Below are 16,846 nucleotides of genomic sequence, written 5' to 3' on the forward strand. Positions count from 1 at the left end.
GCTTATTTATCCAAATCATATAGTTCATGTCACATGCTGTGATTATAGCTTTAAAATACTATTATTATCCATGCTTAAGCATTATATGTCCCAGTATCCTCGATCTGGTTGTTCGAGGTACTCACTATAAGATAATATATCATTACCCACTCACACATGCTTCAACTTGTTTGATGTGGCTCCATGCAAACCTGTGATTTAGAATCAGCCAAAATGGTTCAGTTGGAAACCACAAACCACACAGTGTTAGCCTAGAATATACTATAGATTAACAGCCCAATGTAAAGGAGATATGTCCCATTTCAGCTACAGTAGCAGCACATACAAACCCCCTCCTCTGTGAGAGGGGAAGAGTGTGGGAGGGGGATGTATGAAAGAGAGTGTGGGAGGGGGAGGGTAACACTCTGACAGAGTTATGTATGACAGCCTTGCTGCTCACTGAAAGAACAAGGGACAGAGAAAAAAGTCTATGCGGCTGAGCACTAGAAATACTGTGAGGCGGAGGAAGGAAGATATAGCGTGAGGGTGAGAGAAAAAAATAGAGAAAATATATGGAGGAGGAGAGCTCAGCCACAGGGGGAGTGTGTTCTGAAAAACCAGGCAGATTTCAGCCGCTGGTGAGCCTGAACACCAATCCTCTCCCTTCTGCCACAGGCTGGGAGGGATTGAGACAGGATTTCCATTGGGTTCTTCCAGGGAGTGATTTAGAGAAGAGCCCAGGGCTGTTGATTAGGATTTGTAGCTTTATGTAGGGAATATGCTGGAGAGGATTTGAGTATGCTGTTTGCTGTTATTGCAAATTGCACACAGTAGTGTCTGCGACGTGGAGGCTCAGTCTGCTGGTTAGTGTTGGCAGTGCTGCACCCACCCCTGCTGCTGGGGTTGTTTGGGGGCTATGTTTCTGACTGACTAGGGCAGGATCACCCACATGCAGGGCAGAGGCTGAATGGGAGGTAAAGAGTGCAACTAACCAGCATGGGAGCCAAACAGATGAAATGGTAAGAGTTGGATTTCACAAATGATTTGCATTATCTCTTGATTTACAAAACATAACTGTCTCTCTCCTTCTCGTTGTTACAATCAGTGGTTGTAATATAGAAATGCAGTGTTTATTAATTGACCAGTGCCTCTACATGTGCTTTGACAGTATAGTGCTACCTTTACAGTGACGGGAGTGGTTATGACACCTCGATACAGTGCAAGCACTATGTCATTTAGAAGATGTAATTTATTTGTCTAATCAATATTATCCTATGTTCCTACAATATATATTTATGTAACACGTTTTAGAGAAACTAATCATAGTGTGATAGCTCGTAGAAATGGAGTAGTTCACATCATTTTCGGCTTTTGTCTGAATGTAGGTGTGGGCGTGCCTCTCTGGTATGGATACTGTGCGTCCGTGTAGTTGTTTGTCTGGAACAGAATCTATAGTCTATGTGAGCTGAATGAGTGATATTGCCTAGCAACGGCTATCTACAGTGTTTGGCATTGCTGTGATTTCCATTTGCAGATCGGTTTACATCTCAGATTTACTTTGATCAGGCTGATTAGCATCACACTGTATATGGGCTTGTCCAATCTCACATGGTGTTTTAGTGTTATACAGTATTTAGTTCCAGAGATTAGGATCATTTCTGTTTAATATTTGCCCACCATAGTGGAGGTTTTATTTCCAACCCAAAATATATTTACAGTAAATACACACATTATACTGTAAAATAGGCCACAGGTGCATGTGATCCTCTTTCAGATATACAACTGAAAAGTTAAATCAATGCTCATTCAGTTAAATTGAAGACATATTTGAATTAAAAACATGTTATTTCAAGAAGATTTACTTTATTTGATATAAAGGGATTAAAAAAGATTCAAAGGCTAATCTCTTGCTAATTTATGTATCTCTACTGTATGTTGTTGTTTCAGTTGGCACAACAGATCAGCAGGGTACATCTTCTAAGGGAAATCCACAGAAAGTAGAATATGTAGCGATAAAACTACCCAGGACAAAGGAAGGGCGGTGCCACGATGAGAGATTTACACAGAACATTGGTTGGCATGTCCTTCATACTTCTTTGCCTGTAGTTCTTATTACAAGATGATTTGAAATGATTTGCATTGTTTATCAATGGGGAGTACTTAGGCATAACCACTTCAGTTGAATCAGATAAGATGGCCACCAGACCACAGAGGCTCTGCTTATGTAACCTACTGTCCCTTTTTCTCAGCAGTTCAGTAGAATCAACAAAGTAGGCCCCTTATGACAGAAAACGTCCCAAACTTCCTGAATATGATATCTAAATGGTATATAACCTAATTGTCACAACTCTATTGAAGTCATAATACTGTATCTACCATACATCCCTACCAACTCAATGACATATCAATCCAAGCGAGCATCATATGGTACCTGCCTCCACATACAGTATTAATCATTTACAGCTGAGGCACAGTAAGAGAGCACATACAGACCCTCCTGTGGCCCAATTAACCCTAATTAATCCCCCTCTGTTCACAGTGTTAGTGAATGGATAAAGGGTGGATAAAGGGTAATTCCATGGTAGCAGAGTGATGCTGAGACTCAGATGTTTCACTTTAAAATGTATGTCAAACAAAAACCAGTGATTGCAAAGTTAACAAACCATATAACTATATGCACAAGGACTACTTTTCACAATTTCCACTGAACATTTTACAAAAACACCTTTACTTGAAGAACAGTGCAGATGCAAAGTTTGGGAACAGAATGACGATACAAACATTCATTCTGTTCTTCAATAAAGGTGTTTTTATATATATATTTTCAGTAGACATTTTTAAAAGTAGTCCTTGTGCATAGAGTTGTATGGTTTGTTTAAAGAAGACGGATGCCATCCTAACTACATTAAACCAGACATTAATCTCACACAGACTGTAATGGGAGTCTAATTACTCATGTCAACACTACGCTTCACACTAATTAACATATGGTTACATAAATGCAATCCATCATAATCCACCCATCTTGCATTTCTCTTAAGAAAGATTTGAGCATAGTCTCTCTCCCCTTTTCAACATGTAATGTCTAAGGGTTTTAGGTTTAATAGTGGCAGAAACTGGCAACAATTATAAAATATAAATACAAAATACAATTAATTACAAAATACCCTAAAAACCAATGTATCAAAATAACATACATAATACTTTTGCAAAGTATTGTATTGAATTAAAATACAAGTATCTTGTATTTTCAAATACAAAATAAATTTGCAAGTACACACTCAACATTTTCAGTAATGGTAACAAAAGCATTTTACATGCCATGACAGTGATAATGTGGTTGTTTCTACTATGATTGAATGCACTGACTGTAAGTTGCTATCGATGCTAAATAACAAATGCTAATGTAGATGTAAAAATAAACACTTTATCACGACTCAGGATATGATCCGGATACAGACACAGGAGGCAGATAGTACAGATCTCAGATGAGTTATTGTACACACGGGGCAGGCAAAGGGCAGGGGTTCGTGATCAAGTCAGAGTCAGGCAGGTACAGGATGGCAGGCAGGCTCGGGGTCAGTACAGGCAGAATAGTCAGAACCCAGAAAACTAGGAAACAGAACTTGAGCAAAAGGAAGACGGGAAAGCATGCTGGTAAGACCTGACGAACTGGCAACAGACAAGAGAACACATGTATAAATACACAGGGGATAATGGGGAAGATGGGCGACACCTGGAGGGGGGTGGAGACAAGCACACGGACAGGTGAAACAGATCAGGGAGTGAGTGACACACTTGCAAAGCATGCTAAATAGTATTATGCTAATGAGCTCCACCCCCGAACGAGACCAAATTTGAATAAAAATGTGAATGACTGTAGAGATAGGCAAAGATACATTGAAATGTATCTTGTTATAAAATACCCTAAAGAATGTATGAAAATAAAATACATTTAAAGTAGGCAAAAAAGACAAAAGGAATCATAGACTATTTCAGTCAAATGTCCTGTGCAGTTGTAAATCAAACAAATACATGTGTGAACACAACATTTTTGAAATTTCAACTTATTTTGTAAGAAATATGCTCTATATAATTGTCTAGCAGGACTGTTGAAAAGTATTTTGATAATACAAAATGCAGCTCTCTGAAGTATCTTGTTAGAAAATACATTGGACTGTAGTCTAGGCCAGTGAAATACAAATGAATAAATATGCAAAATACATTTCAAATACATGTAACAGAAATACTGCCCATCTCCAAATGGTGGTCTGTTTGGTCCACACAGACAGAAGCATGGTTGTTTTCCCACAGATATGAAGAAAGGGATCACGGAATCCCCCCTCTGGGAGCCATATCTAATGCCTGGGGTTATAGAAAACATGTGGCTGGATCCCATTTCTAAAAAACACATGAGGGAACATGACAAGAGGCCCAGACCTCAGGGTGCTTGGAATGTACTCAGAACAGACAAAGATCATCATAACATACAGACTGAGTACATAACAGACTCAGGACATTCTGAAAGAGGAAATCATCCTCTCAGAGACATTGAAATCATTGCCAGTTTTGAACTGATGTCTCCGGAGGAAAAAACAATCCTAAGAATGCGTTGTTACAAAAACTAAAACAGCATGTTTCTAAATCCCGCCCCTATCTGACTGTTTGAAAAAGGAAATAGTTAGTTGTTTGACTGAAATGTGTCCCATTTGTCTGAAGTTGCCTGTAAAGTGCATTTTAATTTAAGTAAAACTTAATATTTTGGACAGTCACTTATGTTTGTGTCAATTAAGTTGAATGAATGAATGAATAAATGAACAAACAAATTCCATCTATATGTTTACTTACACCCCCTCCGTATTCGAAGGCCCAAAAAATTGCTGCTACTCTGTTTATTATCTATGCGTTGTCACTTTACCTCTACCGACATTAACATATTATCTCAATTACCTCGACTAACCGGTGCCCCCGCACATTGACCCTGTATCGGTACCCCCTGTATATAGCCTCGCTAATGTTATTTTATTATTGCTCAATTATTTGTTATTTTTCTTATTTTTCTATTTTACTTCCGTTTATTTTAGTAAAGACTTTCTTAATACTTATTTTTCTTAAAACTGCATTGTTGGTTAAAGGCTTGTAAGTAAGCATTTCACTGTAAGGTCGACACCTGCTATATTTGGCGATAACATTTGATTTGATTGGTTGATGGACAGTGAAACTTTTAATTTGGCTCTTTATTCCAGCATTTTGGGCCACTATTCGGTCACTATACAGAATGTCATCTCTTATTTGAGTGTATTTTAAAACATAATGTCTGTCGCATGTGAAACATTTGATCTCAAATCCAAAATGCTGGAGTATAGAGCCATATTAAAAGTTTTAGCTTCACTGTCCAAATAAATACAGAGGGAGTGTATGTTCACAGTGTATCATTCTGTTGAAATATTGCTTAGTCTAGATGGCATTTACAGTATATGTAATTTCAAGAAGAATGTCTTCCATGAATATGTATTTATTTAATTTGGCTCAGCAGCAAACAAACTCATTCCTTATTCTTGTCTTTCCCACAAACTGTTGCAGCCTCAGTTCAGCCAGCCCTGCACACTCCCCTAAAGAAGAATACATCATCGCTCAGTCCACAGACACTCCTAAAGAAGTATTTATCTCAGCTCAATCTGAAGACCACGCCGAGCCTGGAGATGACAAATCAGAGTTGACGGAAAGGAAATCTGATACAGGTTGGCTGCACATTCATTTGCTCGTTCCTGAAATCTGTTTCCATTTGATTTATCTGCTACAAAAATGACGTTTTATCATGCCCAGTCTGTCTCTGTTTATCTGTCCATGCCTCCATCTCTCCCTCTGTCTGTTTGTCCGGCTGTCCGTCTGTGTGTCTGTGCCCTCCAGAAGAGGTGTTGTCTCTCTGTGGCCTGTGTCCGACCCCGGGGCATAGTGGGCCAGAGGAGGAGAGATCATGGGAGGAGCAGCTGGAGTGTCACCAGGAGCAGCTGGAAAAGGAGATGCAGGAGGCCAGGAGGATGGTGTTCCGTCTACAGGTAACTAAAGACTCCTCACACACACACACACACACACACACACACACACACACACACACACGATATTGTAGTAAACTAAAACTAAAACAATTTAGTAAACTGAAATAAAATAATTAACAAACCTGTTTCAAAAACAAAAATTATTCTGAAACTATTGTATTTGACTCCAAAACCAACTAAAATAAAAAATAAATAAAAACCATCATGAATTACATTGCATTCGGAAAGTATTCAGACCTCTTGACTGTTTCCACATTTTGTTAAGTTACAGCCTCATTCTAAAATTGATTAAATTGTTTTCCCCCCTCATCAATCCACACACAATACCCCATAATGACAAAGCAAAAACTGTTTAAAAAAAAAAATTGTTACAAATAAAAAAAACTGAAATATCACATTTCCATAAATGTTCAGACCCTTAACTCAGTACTTTGTTGAAGCACCGTTGGCAGTGATTACAGCCTGGAGTCTTCTTGGGTATGACGCTACAAGCTTGGCACACATGTATTTGGGGAGTTTCTCCCACTTTTCTCTGCAGATCTTCTCAAACTCTGTTAGGTTGGATGTGGAGCGTCGCTGCACAGCTATTTTCAGGTATCTCCAGAGATGTTCGATCGGGTTAAAGTCCAGGCTCTGGCTGGGCCACTCAATGTCATTCAGAGACTTGTCCCGAAGCCACTCCTGTGTTCTGTGTTGTCTTGGCTGTGTGCTAATGGGGTCATTGTCCTGTTGGAAGCTGAACCTTCGCCCCAGTCTGAGGTCCTGAGCGCTCTGAAGCAGGTTTTCATCAAGGATCTCTTTTTTCATCTCTTCCGTTCATCTTTCCCTCAATCCTGACTTATCACCCACTCCCTACTGCTGAAAAACATCCCCACAGCATGATGCTACCACCACCATGCTTCACCGTAGGGATGGTGCCAGGTTTCCTCCAGATGTGGCATTCAGGCCAAAGAGTTCCATCTTGGTTTCATCAGACCAGAGAATCTTGTTAATCATGGTCTGACAGTCCTGAACTCCAAGCGTGCTGTCATGTGCCTTTTACTGAGGAGTAGCTTCTCTCTGGCCACTTTACCATAAAGGCCTAATTGATGGAGTGCTGCAGAGATGGTTGTCCTTCTGTAAGGTTCTCCACAGAGGAGTGACCATCAGGTTCTTGGTCACCTCCCTGAACAAGGCCCTTCTCTACCGATTGCTATATTTCGTCGGGTGGCCAGCTCTAAGAAGAGTCATGGTGGTTCAAAACTTCTTCCATTTAAGAATGATGGAGGCCACTGTTTTCTTGGGGACCTTCAATGCTGCAGAATTATTTTTGGACCCTTCCCCAGAACTGTGCCTCGACACAATCCTGTCTCGGAGCTCTACTGACAATTCCTTCGACCTCATGGCTTGGTTTTTGCTCTGACATGCACTGTCAACTGTGGGAACTTATATAGACAGGTGTGTGCCTTTCCAAATCATGTCCAGTCAATTGAATTTACCACAGGTGGACTCCAATGAAGTTGTAGAAACATCTCAAGGGTGATTAATGGAAACAGGATGCACCTGGGCTCAATTTCGAGTCTCATAGCAAAGGGCCTGAATACTTATGTAAATAAGTATTCAAAAAACCTGTTTTCGCTTTGTCATTATGTGTGTGTAGATTGATGATTGAAGAGGGAAAACATGTAACAAAATAATGGATGTAATGTAACAAAATATGGAAAAAGTCAAGTGGTCTGAATACTTTCCAAATGCACTGTATGTTCAGTTTTAGAATTTACAAGCTTTTTTTCTAATGGGGTTTTCAAGCTTCTGAATCTGGTGGGTTAGACATTTACTTAATCATTTAAAGATAGACTCAGTGAGATGACTTTGCCACGAGCAGCACCACAGATATTGGGTGCGTTTGAATGGTAAGGCTAAACCAAGACGAAAGTCGAGGAGTGAAGTACTACTGTACTACTGTTACTTGGTGCATCTACGTCATTTCGCTGAGTCTACCTTTAAACCTATCCTAACCTATGACCTGACCCAGCACCTTATGCATTACTGCCCCAAAGGGTCAAGAAGTGACCTCCCAAAAAAACCAAACACTTTGCAACACATAAATGGCTCCTAGCCTCCCACGCATAGGCTTCGTTCTGTCCCTAACACTAAAACTATATAATATAAAAACGAAATAGAAATGTTTTTATGATACAATAACTAAATAAAAATGAGTAAAATGGAACTGAAAACTAACTGAAACTAAACTGATTTCAAATGAAAATGTTTAAACTAATAGAAGAAAAACACAAAACTATAATAACCTTAACACACACACTCTACAGACACACACAGATAGATACATTGTCAGACATACAAACATAGCTTTATGTGAACATCTTTAGTATATATAAGATGTATCCCTCCAAGACTCCAGCTAAGGTAGGTGAGACAATGAGGACAATGAGATTGTGATCATCCAAACATAATCTGGTATCAAGGATCTGAGTGCTCTTAATCTAGCACAATCTAATCTATCCTGTCAGGTATAAAAATCACCCCCCACCTCTACCCCACCCTGCCCAACTGAGGATGATCACATGATCATGTCCAAGCCAAGCATTTGCTCTATGTTCACTCTCCAGTTCAGGTTGGCAGACTTGTGGTGTACGTGAGGTTGTACGTCCATATCGGTGTGTGTGTGTGTCTGACATGTTTTTATGCACGCATGTGATGTGGTCAACAGGCTTTGTTTCTCTCTGGTGTGTGTTTATACTGTGAAATATATTTTGGGTGTGTAGGCTTTATCTTATGTGTACAGTATGTGTCCATCCCTCTCTTCTCTCTCCAGGCTCTACTGCTGCACGGCTCTCTCCCTGAGGACGAGCAGGATGTCTCCATGGGCTTCGGGGATAGCAGGGCTAACTCTGAGCAGCAGCTGGTACTGTGTCCGCCCCCATCCTCTCTCTACATTCACTTTAGATAGTATGGCATGTTCAGCCACTCACTGTGATGTAGCAGTGTCAGACCCTGGCACGCTATAATGTTTTTACTGTCACTCTACAGTCCAGAGAAGACGCAGATACTGTAGAAGTGTGAATGAGTCTGTTATCTGCTTTCATGCCAGGCCACTGTCTCTTTATAAGCTCTGGCATTTCTCTATTTTCTCATAATGCCTCTCATCCCCTCGCTTTGAAGGTTCTAATCCGCAGTCGTCTGGACCAAAGCATGGAGGAGGCTCTTGATCTGAAGGTACAGTAAGCAAAAGTAATTGGGCTTAATGTGGATGAGCTGCTTTAAGAGCACATACCTTCCCCTAATGAAATGTCTCTGAGTCTGTCTGTCTCTCTGTCATCTCAGAGGGAGCTTCTGAGGCACAAGCAGGAGGCACGCCACCTTCAGGCCATTAAGGTAAAACCTGCCAGTCAAACCCTTCAGTTTGTTTGGATTGTTACTTATACATAGATTAGTGGCTTTTATTCAGTTCTCATGCCAGCTCTGGGTAGAGAAACAAACCCTTTTAGCCTCCACTGTTCCTTTACAGAAGAGTTGTGCTCTGTTTAAGGCTTCATAATGATCCATATTAGTGGGTCCTTACTCTTTGGTAGGCAAGCCGGCCTCTCTAGCGTTGTCTTTGATCTGCCTTTCCTCATTAGGATGCTCTTCAGCAGCGTATGTCTGTACAGGAGGCTGCGGTGCTGCAGCTGAAGCAGGAGCTACTGAGGTGCAGTATGGGCAAAGAACAACTGGAGGGGGAGAACGTGAGTCAGATTATATGATAATACACACGTTGACATTTAGAATAAATATTTGACCTTTATATTCAATGGCTCTATCTATTTATGTATTCAAATATTCACAAAATGTTTTGTTCATCCACATTACAAATATAAGTATATATTTGTATATTTGTAGGCAGAGCTCAAACGGAAGTTGAGCGATCGGAACAAACTGCTCAGTGAATATGAGGTAAGATCAGAACATTTTCCATTTTAACATACTTTAACATTTGGATATGATTATGTGGTTGAAATGTATGAAAGTATCACAGATATCACAGTGATATATCTATAAAACCAGCAGAAACTTGGAAAAAAGGATAGACTACTTCAGCAACAGCAATTGAAACTGGACGATGCTCGGCACAACTCTAATGAAGGAAGCCATAGGGTATGGTACCATAATCAAACTGTTTCCACTGCACTTACAGTAAATGACATGTATTCATTGTAGCTTGTGAAGTTGGTAAGATATATTATGTCTGTTTTTCTTCAGTCATCTAGGAGTGAAAAGAGTGGGTACAGTAACTCTGTGGGCCCACCCCCTGGTCCGGCCTTCCAACACACAGCGGTGAGTCATACACACCTATGAACATTTCCTACATGTGTTTACATGTTGGTTGGAGGGAGGGGGTGATTCATTAAATGTGTGTTTTAGATATGTTTCATGTCATCATTATAGCTGTTTCTAGAGCTAGAGACCTAATAGAGGTTAAAGGCCGTGGCCAAATGATCAACAACCTTCAAATGTGCCTGGACACCAGTTCTAGTGGTTTATGTCATTATGTGTGTGTGTGGGTTTGTGTGTGTGTTAGCAGGGGGAGGAACTGCAGCTGGTAAGGGAGGCCCTGCGTAGTCTGAGGGATGGCTTCTCAGGTCACGACCCTCAGCATCACACCCTGGACACACTGGAGCAAGGGGTGGCCAGTCTCATGGACCGCCTATACACACTCGACACACGCCGCAGGCAGCAGGACAGAGGGGTACATACACACACACAGCAATACACACAGAGGACCACTGAGAAGGGTGCTGTTAGCGTGATATTATGCACCTGATGTGATAATCGTGTTTATCGTGTGCACATCGTGACTGATTGAATTGGCATTTCTCTTAGTAACTGAGACTCTGTCTTCTTGTAGGGTCAGTACAAGTCACCAGGACGAAGAGCCAACCCCACAGACAGGGACTCATGGCCACCCAGCTCAAGTAAGATGTACCGTTTGTTTTGTCGTTCTCAACAACCTTACTAATTCTCTTCATGCAACTTTATATAATTGTGTAATTCAATTACATTGAGCACATGTTAGGAGGTATTGAGGATTTGAATTAGCTAGGCTGGCTATCTGTAGAGAAAAGAGTCATATTAATCCAACTTGGTCTGGTCCACATAATTATTGAAGACTCAGCCTCCAGGTACCTATCAAATGATTTTACTTATATTAGAGATTTCCACCAATACAACACCACAGCAATAGACCCTGATATTGCCCATTTTAAATGTAATAGTCTATCTGGTAAGAACACCTTTTTATATACTGACGCTGTTGAGTGGAACAAACTATCACAGCAACTCAAAGCCATGCCGACCATAGTTGAGGAGACTAAATTACTTGTTGTTACCTTAGATTGTAAAGAGTCATGGTCAAAAAATATAGATTCAATGGTTGTAAAGATGGGGAGAGGTCTGTCCATAATAAAGAGATGCTCTGCTTTTTTGACACCACACTCCACAAAGCAAATCCTGCAGTTTTATCTTATCTTGATTATTGTCCAGTCATGTGGCCAAGTGCTGCAAAGAAAGACCTAGTTAAGCTGCAGCTGGCCCAGAACAGAGTGACACATCTTGCTCTTGTTGTAATCAGAAAGATAATATTAATACTATGCATGCCAGTCTCTCTTGGCTAAGAGTTGAGGAAAGACTGTGTCACTTCTTGTGTTGGAAATTCCAAATGGTTTGCATGGTCAACTTACACACAGCTTGACACACACACTTACCCCACCAGACATGCCACCATGTACGTCAAGCAAACAGTGCATGGAACTCCCTTCCATCTTATATAGAACAAGTAAACAGCAAACCTGGTTTCAAAAAACAAATAAAGCAACACTTCAAGGCACAACGCCTCTCCCCATGTGACCTACTTGTTGTGTGTATGTACTGACATGTATAACTAATTCAATGCACACACTACATGTTAATGTTTTTAAATGCATGCAAATTGTAAGGTATTTTGCCTGTAATGTATTTTTCGTAATGTGTCGGACCTCAGTAAGGCTAGCTGTCGCCATCGGTGTCGGCTAATGGGGGATCCTAATAAATCAAATCAAAATCACAACTTCATTAAAAAAGTATCTTATGCTGTCATGTGTCTGTATCTGTCATGTGTCTGTATCTATGTCATGAGTCTATCTATGTCATGTGTCTGTCTCTACGTCATGTGTCTGTATCTATGTCATGTGTCTGTATCTATGTAATATACTGTTTTAGCACCATGGAAATAAGTATGACTTTCTTGTGATGGCCCTGTCATTTTTATTTTCATATATGGACTATGTGTATGTTTTTTAATTGGCAAATTAAATCAATCAATCCTGTCTTTAAGCTGTAGCCAGTAAGCCGACCAATATGTTTTTGTTTTCAGAAATAGCTCACTCCCACAGTAGCCCTGGCCTGGACTCCACAGTCTCCACTAAAGTCCTCTACTTCACTGATCGCTCACTCACTCCTTTCCTGGTCAACATCTCCAAAAGGTACGAATCCAGAATCCCTCTTTGGGTCTTGAAGATATCCATTGCATGTGTATCTTTGTGTTGTATGGTTGCGTGCTGCCTGGATGTTAATGTATATGTTAGTACACATGTATATTTTTAGGTTATTGAATGCATGCATGTGTGTCATTGGTGTGTGTGTTGTGTGTCTATGTGCAGTAGCGTTGTGAGGGAATGTGCATGTCTGTGTCTCTGCACAGATCAATGTACCATGATGCCATCTGACAGTGGGACTGTGCTGTGCTGTTAGGCTGGGGGAGGTGACTCTGAGAGACTTCAAGGCAGCGGTGGACCGCCAGGGTAGCTTCAGGTACCACTTCAAAGCCCTCGACCCAGAGTTTGGGACTGTGAAGGAGGAGGTAGGCATGTTTTGGATTACAGCTTTGGGGTTACATTTAGATAGGGTCAACCACTGAGGCAGAAATGACAATGACCAAAATGAAAAGATAAAACACATGGAATTGGCAATAGTTCCGAAACCCAATAACTATTTTAAGATCATAGAGACGAGGATTCTCTATAGTTGATAAACAACAGTTGAAATCGGAGGTTTACATACACCTTAGCCAAATACATTTAAACTCAGTTTTCACAATTCCTGACATTTAATCCTATTAAAAATTCCCTGTTTTAGGTCAGTTAGGATCACCACTTTATTTTAAGAATGTGAAATGTCAGAATAATAGTTGAGAGAACGATTTATTTCAGCTTTTATTTTTTTCATCACATTCCCAGTCGGCCAGAAGTTTACATACACTCAACAGTATTTGGTAGCATTGCTTTTAAATTGTTTAACTTGGGTCAAACATTTCGGGTAGCCTTCCACAAGCTTCCCACAATACGTTGGGTGAATTTTGGCCCATTCCTCCTGACAGAGCTGGTGTAACTGAGTCAGGTTTGTAGGACTCTTTTTCAGTTCTGCCCACTAATGTTCTATAGGATTGAGGTCAGGGCTTTGTGATGGCCACTCCAATACCTTGACTTTGTTGTCCTTAAGCCATTTTGCCACAACTTTGGAAGTATGCTTGGGGTCATTGTCCATTTGGAAGATCCATTTGCGACCTAGCTTTAACTTGCTGACTGATGTCTGGAGATGTTGCTTTAATATATCCACATACTTTTCTTTCCTCATGATGCCATCTATTTTGTAAAGTGCACCAGTCCCTCCTGCAGCAAAGCACCCACACAACATGATTCCACCCCCGTGCTTCACGGTTGGGATAGTGTTCTTCGGCTTGCAAGCATCCCCCTTTTTCCTCCAAATATAACGATGGTCGTTATGGCCAAACAGTTCTATTTATGTTTCATCAGACCAGAGGACATTTCTCCAAAAAGTACGATCTTTGTCCCCATGTGCAGTTGCAAACCGTAGTCTGGCTTTTTTATGCCGGTTTTGGAGCAGTGACTTCTTCCTTGCTGAGCAGCCTTTCAGGTTATGTTGATATAGGACTCGTTTTACTGTGGATATAGACACTTTTGTACCTGTTTCCTCCAGCATCTTCACATGGTCCTTTGCTGTTGTTCTGGATTGATTTGTAAACTTCCGACTTCAACTGTATATATACAAGAGTGTGTGGACACAGCTTCAAATTAGTGGATTTGGCTATTTCAGCCGCACCCGTTGCTGACAGGTGTATAAAATTGAGCACACAGCTATGCAATCTCCATAGACAAACATTGGCAGTAGAATGGCCTTACTGAAGAGCTCAGTGACTTTCAACATGACACTGTCATAGAATGCCACCTTTCCAACAGGTCAGTTGGTCAAATTTCTGCCATGTTAGAGCTGCCCCAGTCAACTGTAAGTGCTGTTAATGTGAAGTGGAAACATCTAAGAGCAACAACGGCTCAGCCGCAAAGTGGTAGGCCACACAAGTTCACAGAATGGGACCACCAAGTGCTGAAGCGCGTAGCGCGTAAAATCATCTGTCCTCGGTTGCAACACTCAGTACTGAGTTCCAAACTGCCTCTGGAAGCAACCTCAGCACAATAACTGTTTGTCGGGAGCTTCATGAAATGAAAAATTGTAGACCTGCACCAGGCTGGGAAGACTGAATCTGCAATAGGTAAGCAGCTTGGTTTGAAGAAATCAACTGTGGGAGCAATTATTAGGAAATGGAAGACATGCAAGACCACTGATAATCTCCCTCGATCTGGGGCTCCACGCAAGATCTCACCCCGTGGGGTCAAAATGATCCCAAGAACGGTGAGCAAAAATCCCAGAACCACACAGGGGGACCTAGTGAATGACCTGCAGAGAGCTGGGACCAAAGTAACAAAGCCTGCCATCAGTAACACACTACGCCGCCAGGGACTCAAATCCTGCAGTGCCAGACATGTCCCCCTGCTTAAGCCAGTACATGTCCAGGCCCGTCTGAAGTTTGCTAGAGAGCATTTGGATGATCCAGAAGAAGATTGGGAGAATGTCATATGGTCAGATGAAACCAAAATATAACGTTTTGGTAAAAACTCAACTCGTAGTGTTTGTAGAGTTGCATCCAAAGAACACCATACCTACTGTGAAGCATGGGGGTGGAAACATCATGCTTTGGGGCTGTTTTTCTGCAAAGGGACCAGGACGACTGATCGGTGTAAAGGAAAGAATGAATGGGGCCATGTATCGTGAGATTTTGAGTGAAAACCTCCTTCCATCAGCAAGGGCATTGAAGATGAAACGTGGCTGGGTCTTTCAGCATGACAATGATCCCAAACACACCGCCCGGGCAATGAAGGAGTGGCTTCGTAAGAAGCATTTCAAGGTCCTGGAGTGGCCTAGCCAGTCTCCAAATCTCAACCCCATAGAACATCTTTGGAGGGAGTTGAAAGTCTGTGTTGCCCAGCAACAGCCCCAAAACATCACTGCTCTAGAGGAGATCTGCATGGAGGAATGGGCCAAAACACCAGCAACAGTGTGTGAAAACCTTGTGAAGACTTACAGAAAATGTTTGATTTTTGAGATAAGTATTGAGATAAGTATTTGGTCAATAACAAAAGTTTATTTTCCACCATAATTTGCAAATAAATTCATTAAAAATCCTACAATGCGATTTTCTGCATTTTTTTTTTCTCATTTTGTCTGTCATAGCTGAAGTGTACCTATGATGAAAATTACAGGCCTCTCATCTTTTTAAGTGGGAGAACTTGCACAATTGGTGGCTGACTAAATACTTTTTTGCCCCACTGTATATAGTGCCAACTGTAAAGTTTGTTGGAGGAGGAATAATGCTTCGGGCTAGGCTCCTTAGTTACAGCGAAGGGGAATCTTAACGCTACAGCGTACAATGACATTCTAGACCATTCTGTGCTTCCAACTTTGTGGCAACAGTTTGGGGAAGGCCCTTTCCTGTTTCAGCATGATAATGCTCCTGTGCACAAAGAGGTCCGTATAGAAATGTTTTGTCGAGATCGGTGTGGAAGACCTTGATTTGCCTGCACAGAGCACTGAACTCAACCCCATCGAACACCTTTGGGATGAATTGGAACACCAACTGTGAGCCAGGCCTAATCGCCCAACATCAGTGCCCGACCTTGTGGCTGAATGGAAGCAAGTCCCTGCAGCAATGTTTCAACATCTAGTGGAAAGCCTTCCCAGAAGAGTGGAGGCTGTTTTGGCAGAAAAGGGGGGACCAACTCCATATTAATGCCCATGATTTTGGAATGAGATGTTCGACGAGCAGGTGTTCACATACTTTTGGTCATGTAGTGTATGTGTTTAGAGACTGTCTGTGCCTGTATATGTCATAGTTTATATTATAAGAGCATGCCTGTCTGGTTCTGGTTGGTGTTCTCAGGTGTTCCAGGATGGAGCGCTGGTGCCTGGCTGGGAGGGGAAGATAGTGGCCTGGGTGGAGGAGGACCATGGAGAGAGACGGTAGAAGTGGGAACCAACCAACCATAGAGGGAACCACTAGCCTCAAACTGTGACCCCTGGACTATGATGCCATAACACCCTCTCAGTATTCACAGCAGCCCTGCAGAGGTAGCTATTATAACAATTGGGATCAATCTATTTATTACTGTTTCGAGATGAAACCATACTTTCAAAAATGTCTCTTTCCTATGGACATTTGACTTGCAGTAACTGTTTGAAGTACAAGTTCTAGTTGCCAAATATGAATGAATACAATTTTTACGTTTTAATAAACATGGATTACTGCATGAATATTGACTATTTGTGAACTATTTCCTAGACATGCAGTTAATGTAACTCATGATCATGGAGGACTATAACTTCACTTGAGTCATTATTGTTGCTATGAATGTCTTTACTGAGGTACTGTTTACTACTACAAA

At 41.2% G+C, this 16,846-nt stretch overlaps 1 protein-coding gene across 22 annotated transcripts; it reads left to right on the forward strand.

Moving 5' to 3' along the window:
• The first annotated feature begins 358 nt into the window (after nt 1-358).
• Nucleotides 359-16,715, forward strand: LOC110507790 (dixin-A). 22 transcript variants are annotated; one of them, XM_090223669.1, is made up of 15 exons: nt 359-998; nt 5,563-5,720; nt 5,890-6,038; nt 8,854-8,943; nt 9,201-9,254; nt 9,363-9,413; nt 9,659-9,763; nt 9,918-9,971; nt 10,086-10,172; nt 10,278-10,352; nt 10,597-10,764; nt 10,924-10,990; nt 12,427-12,535; nt 12,804-12,912; nt 16,345-16,715. In XM_090223669.1, the coding sequence occupies exons 1-15, from the start codon at nt 976-978 to the stop codon at nt 16,426-16,428; spliced, it is 1,383 nt and encodes a 460-aa protein (XP_090079795.1). In that variant the 5' UTR covers nt 359-975; the 3' UTR covers nt 16,429-16,715. The 22 variants fall into 22 exon arrangements, 14 of the variants coding, with proteins under 14 accessions (XP_090079795.1, XP_090079800.1, XP_021443700.1 ...); XM_090223674.1 differs by having other exon boundaries at nt 372-998; nt 5,893-6,038; nt 10,600-10,764; XR_016492462.1 differs by having other exon boundaries at nt 379-998; nt 10,083-10,172; nt 12,754-12,912.
• The last annotated feature ends 131 nt before the right edge of the window (nt 16,716-16,846 follow it).

The sequence above is a fragment of the Oncorhynchus mykiss genome, chromosome 27 (assembly GCF_057628025.1).
Source record: "Oncorhynchus mykiss isolate SJ-2025 chromosome 27, ASM5762802v1, whole genome shotgun sequence".
Lineage (NCBI taxonomy): Eukaryota > Metazoa > Chordata > Actinopteri > Salmoniformes > Salmonidae > Oncorhynchus > Oncorhynchus mykiss.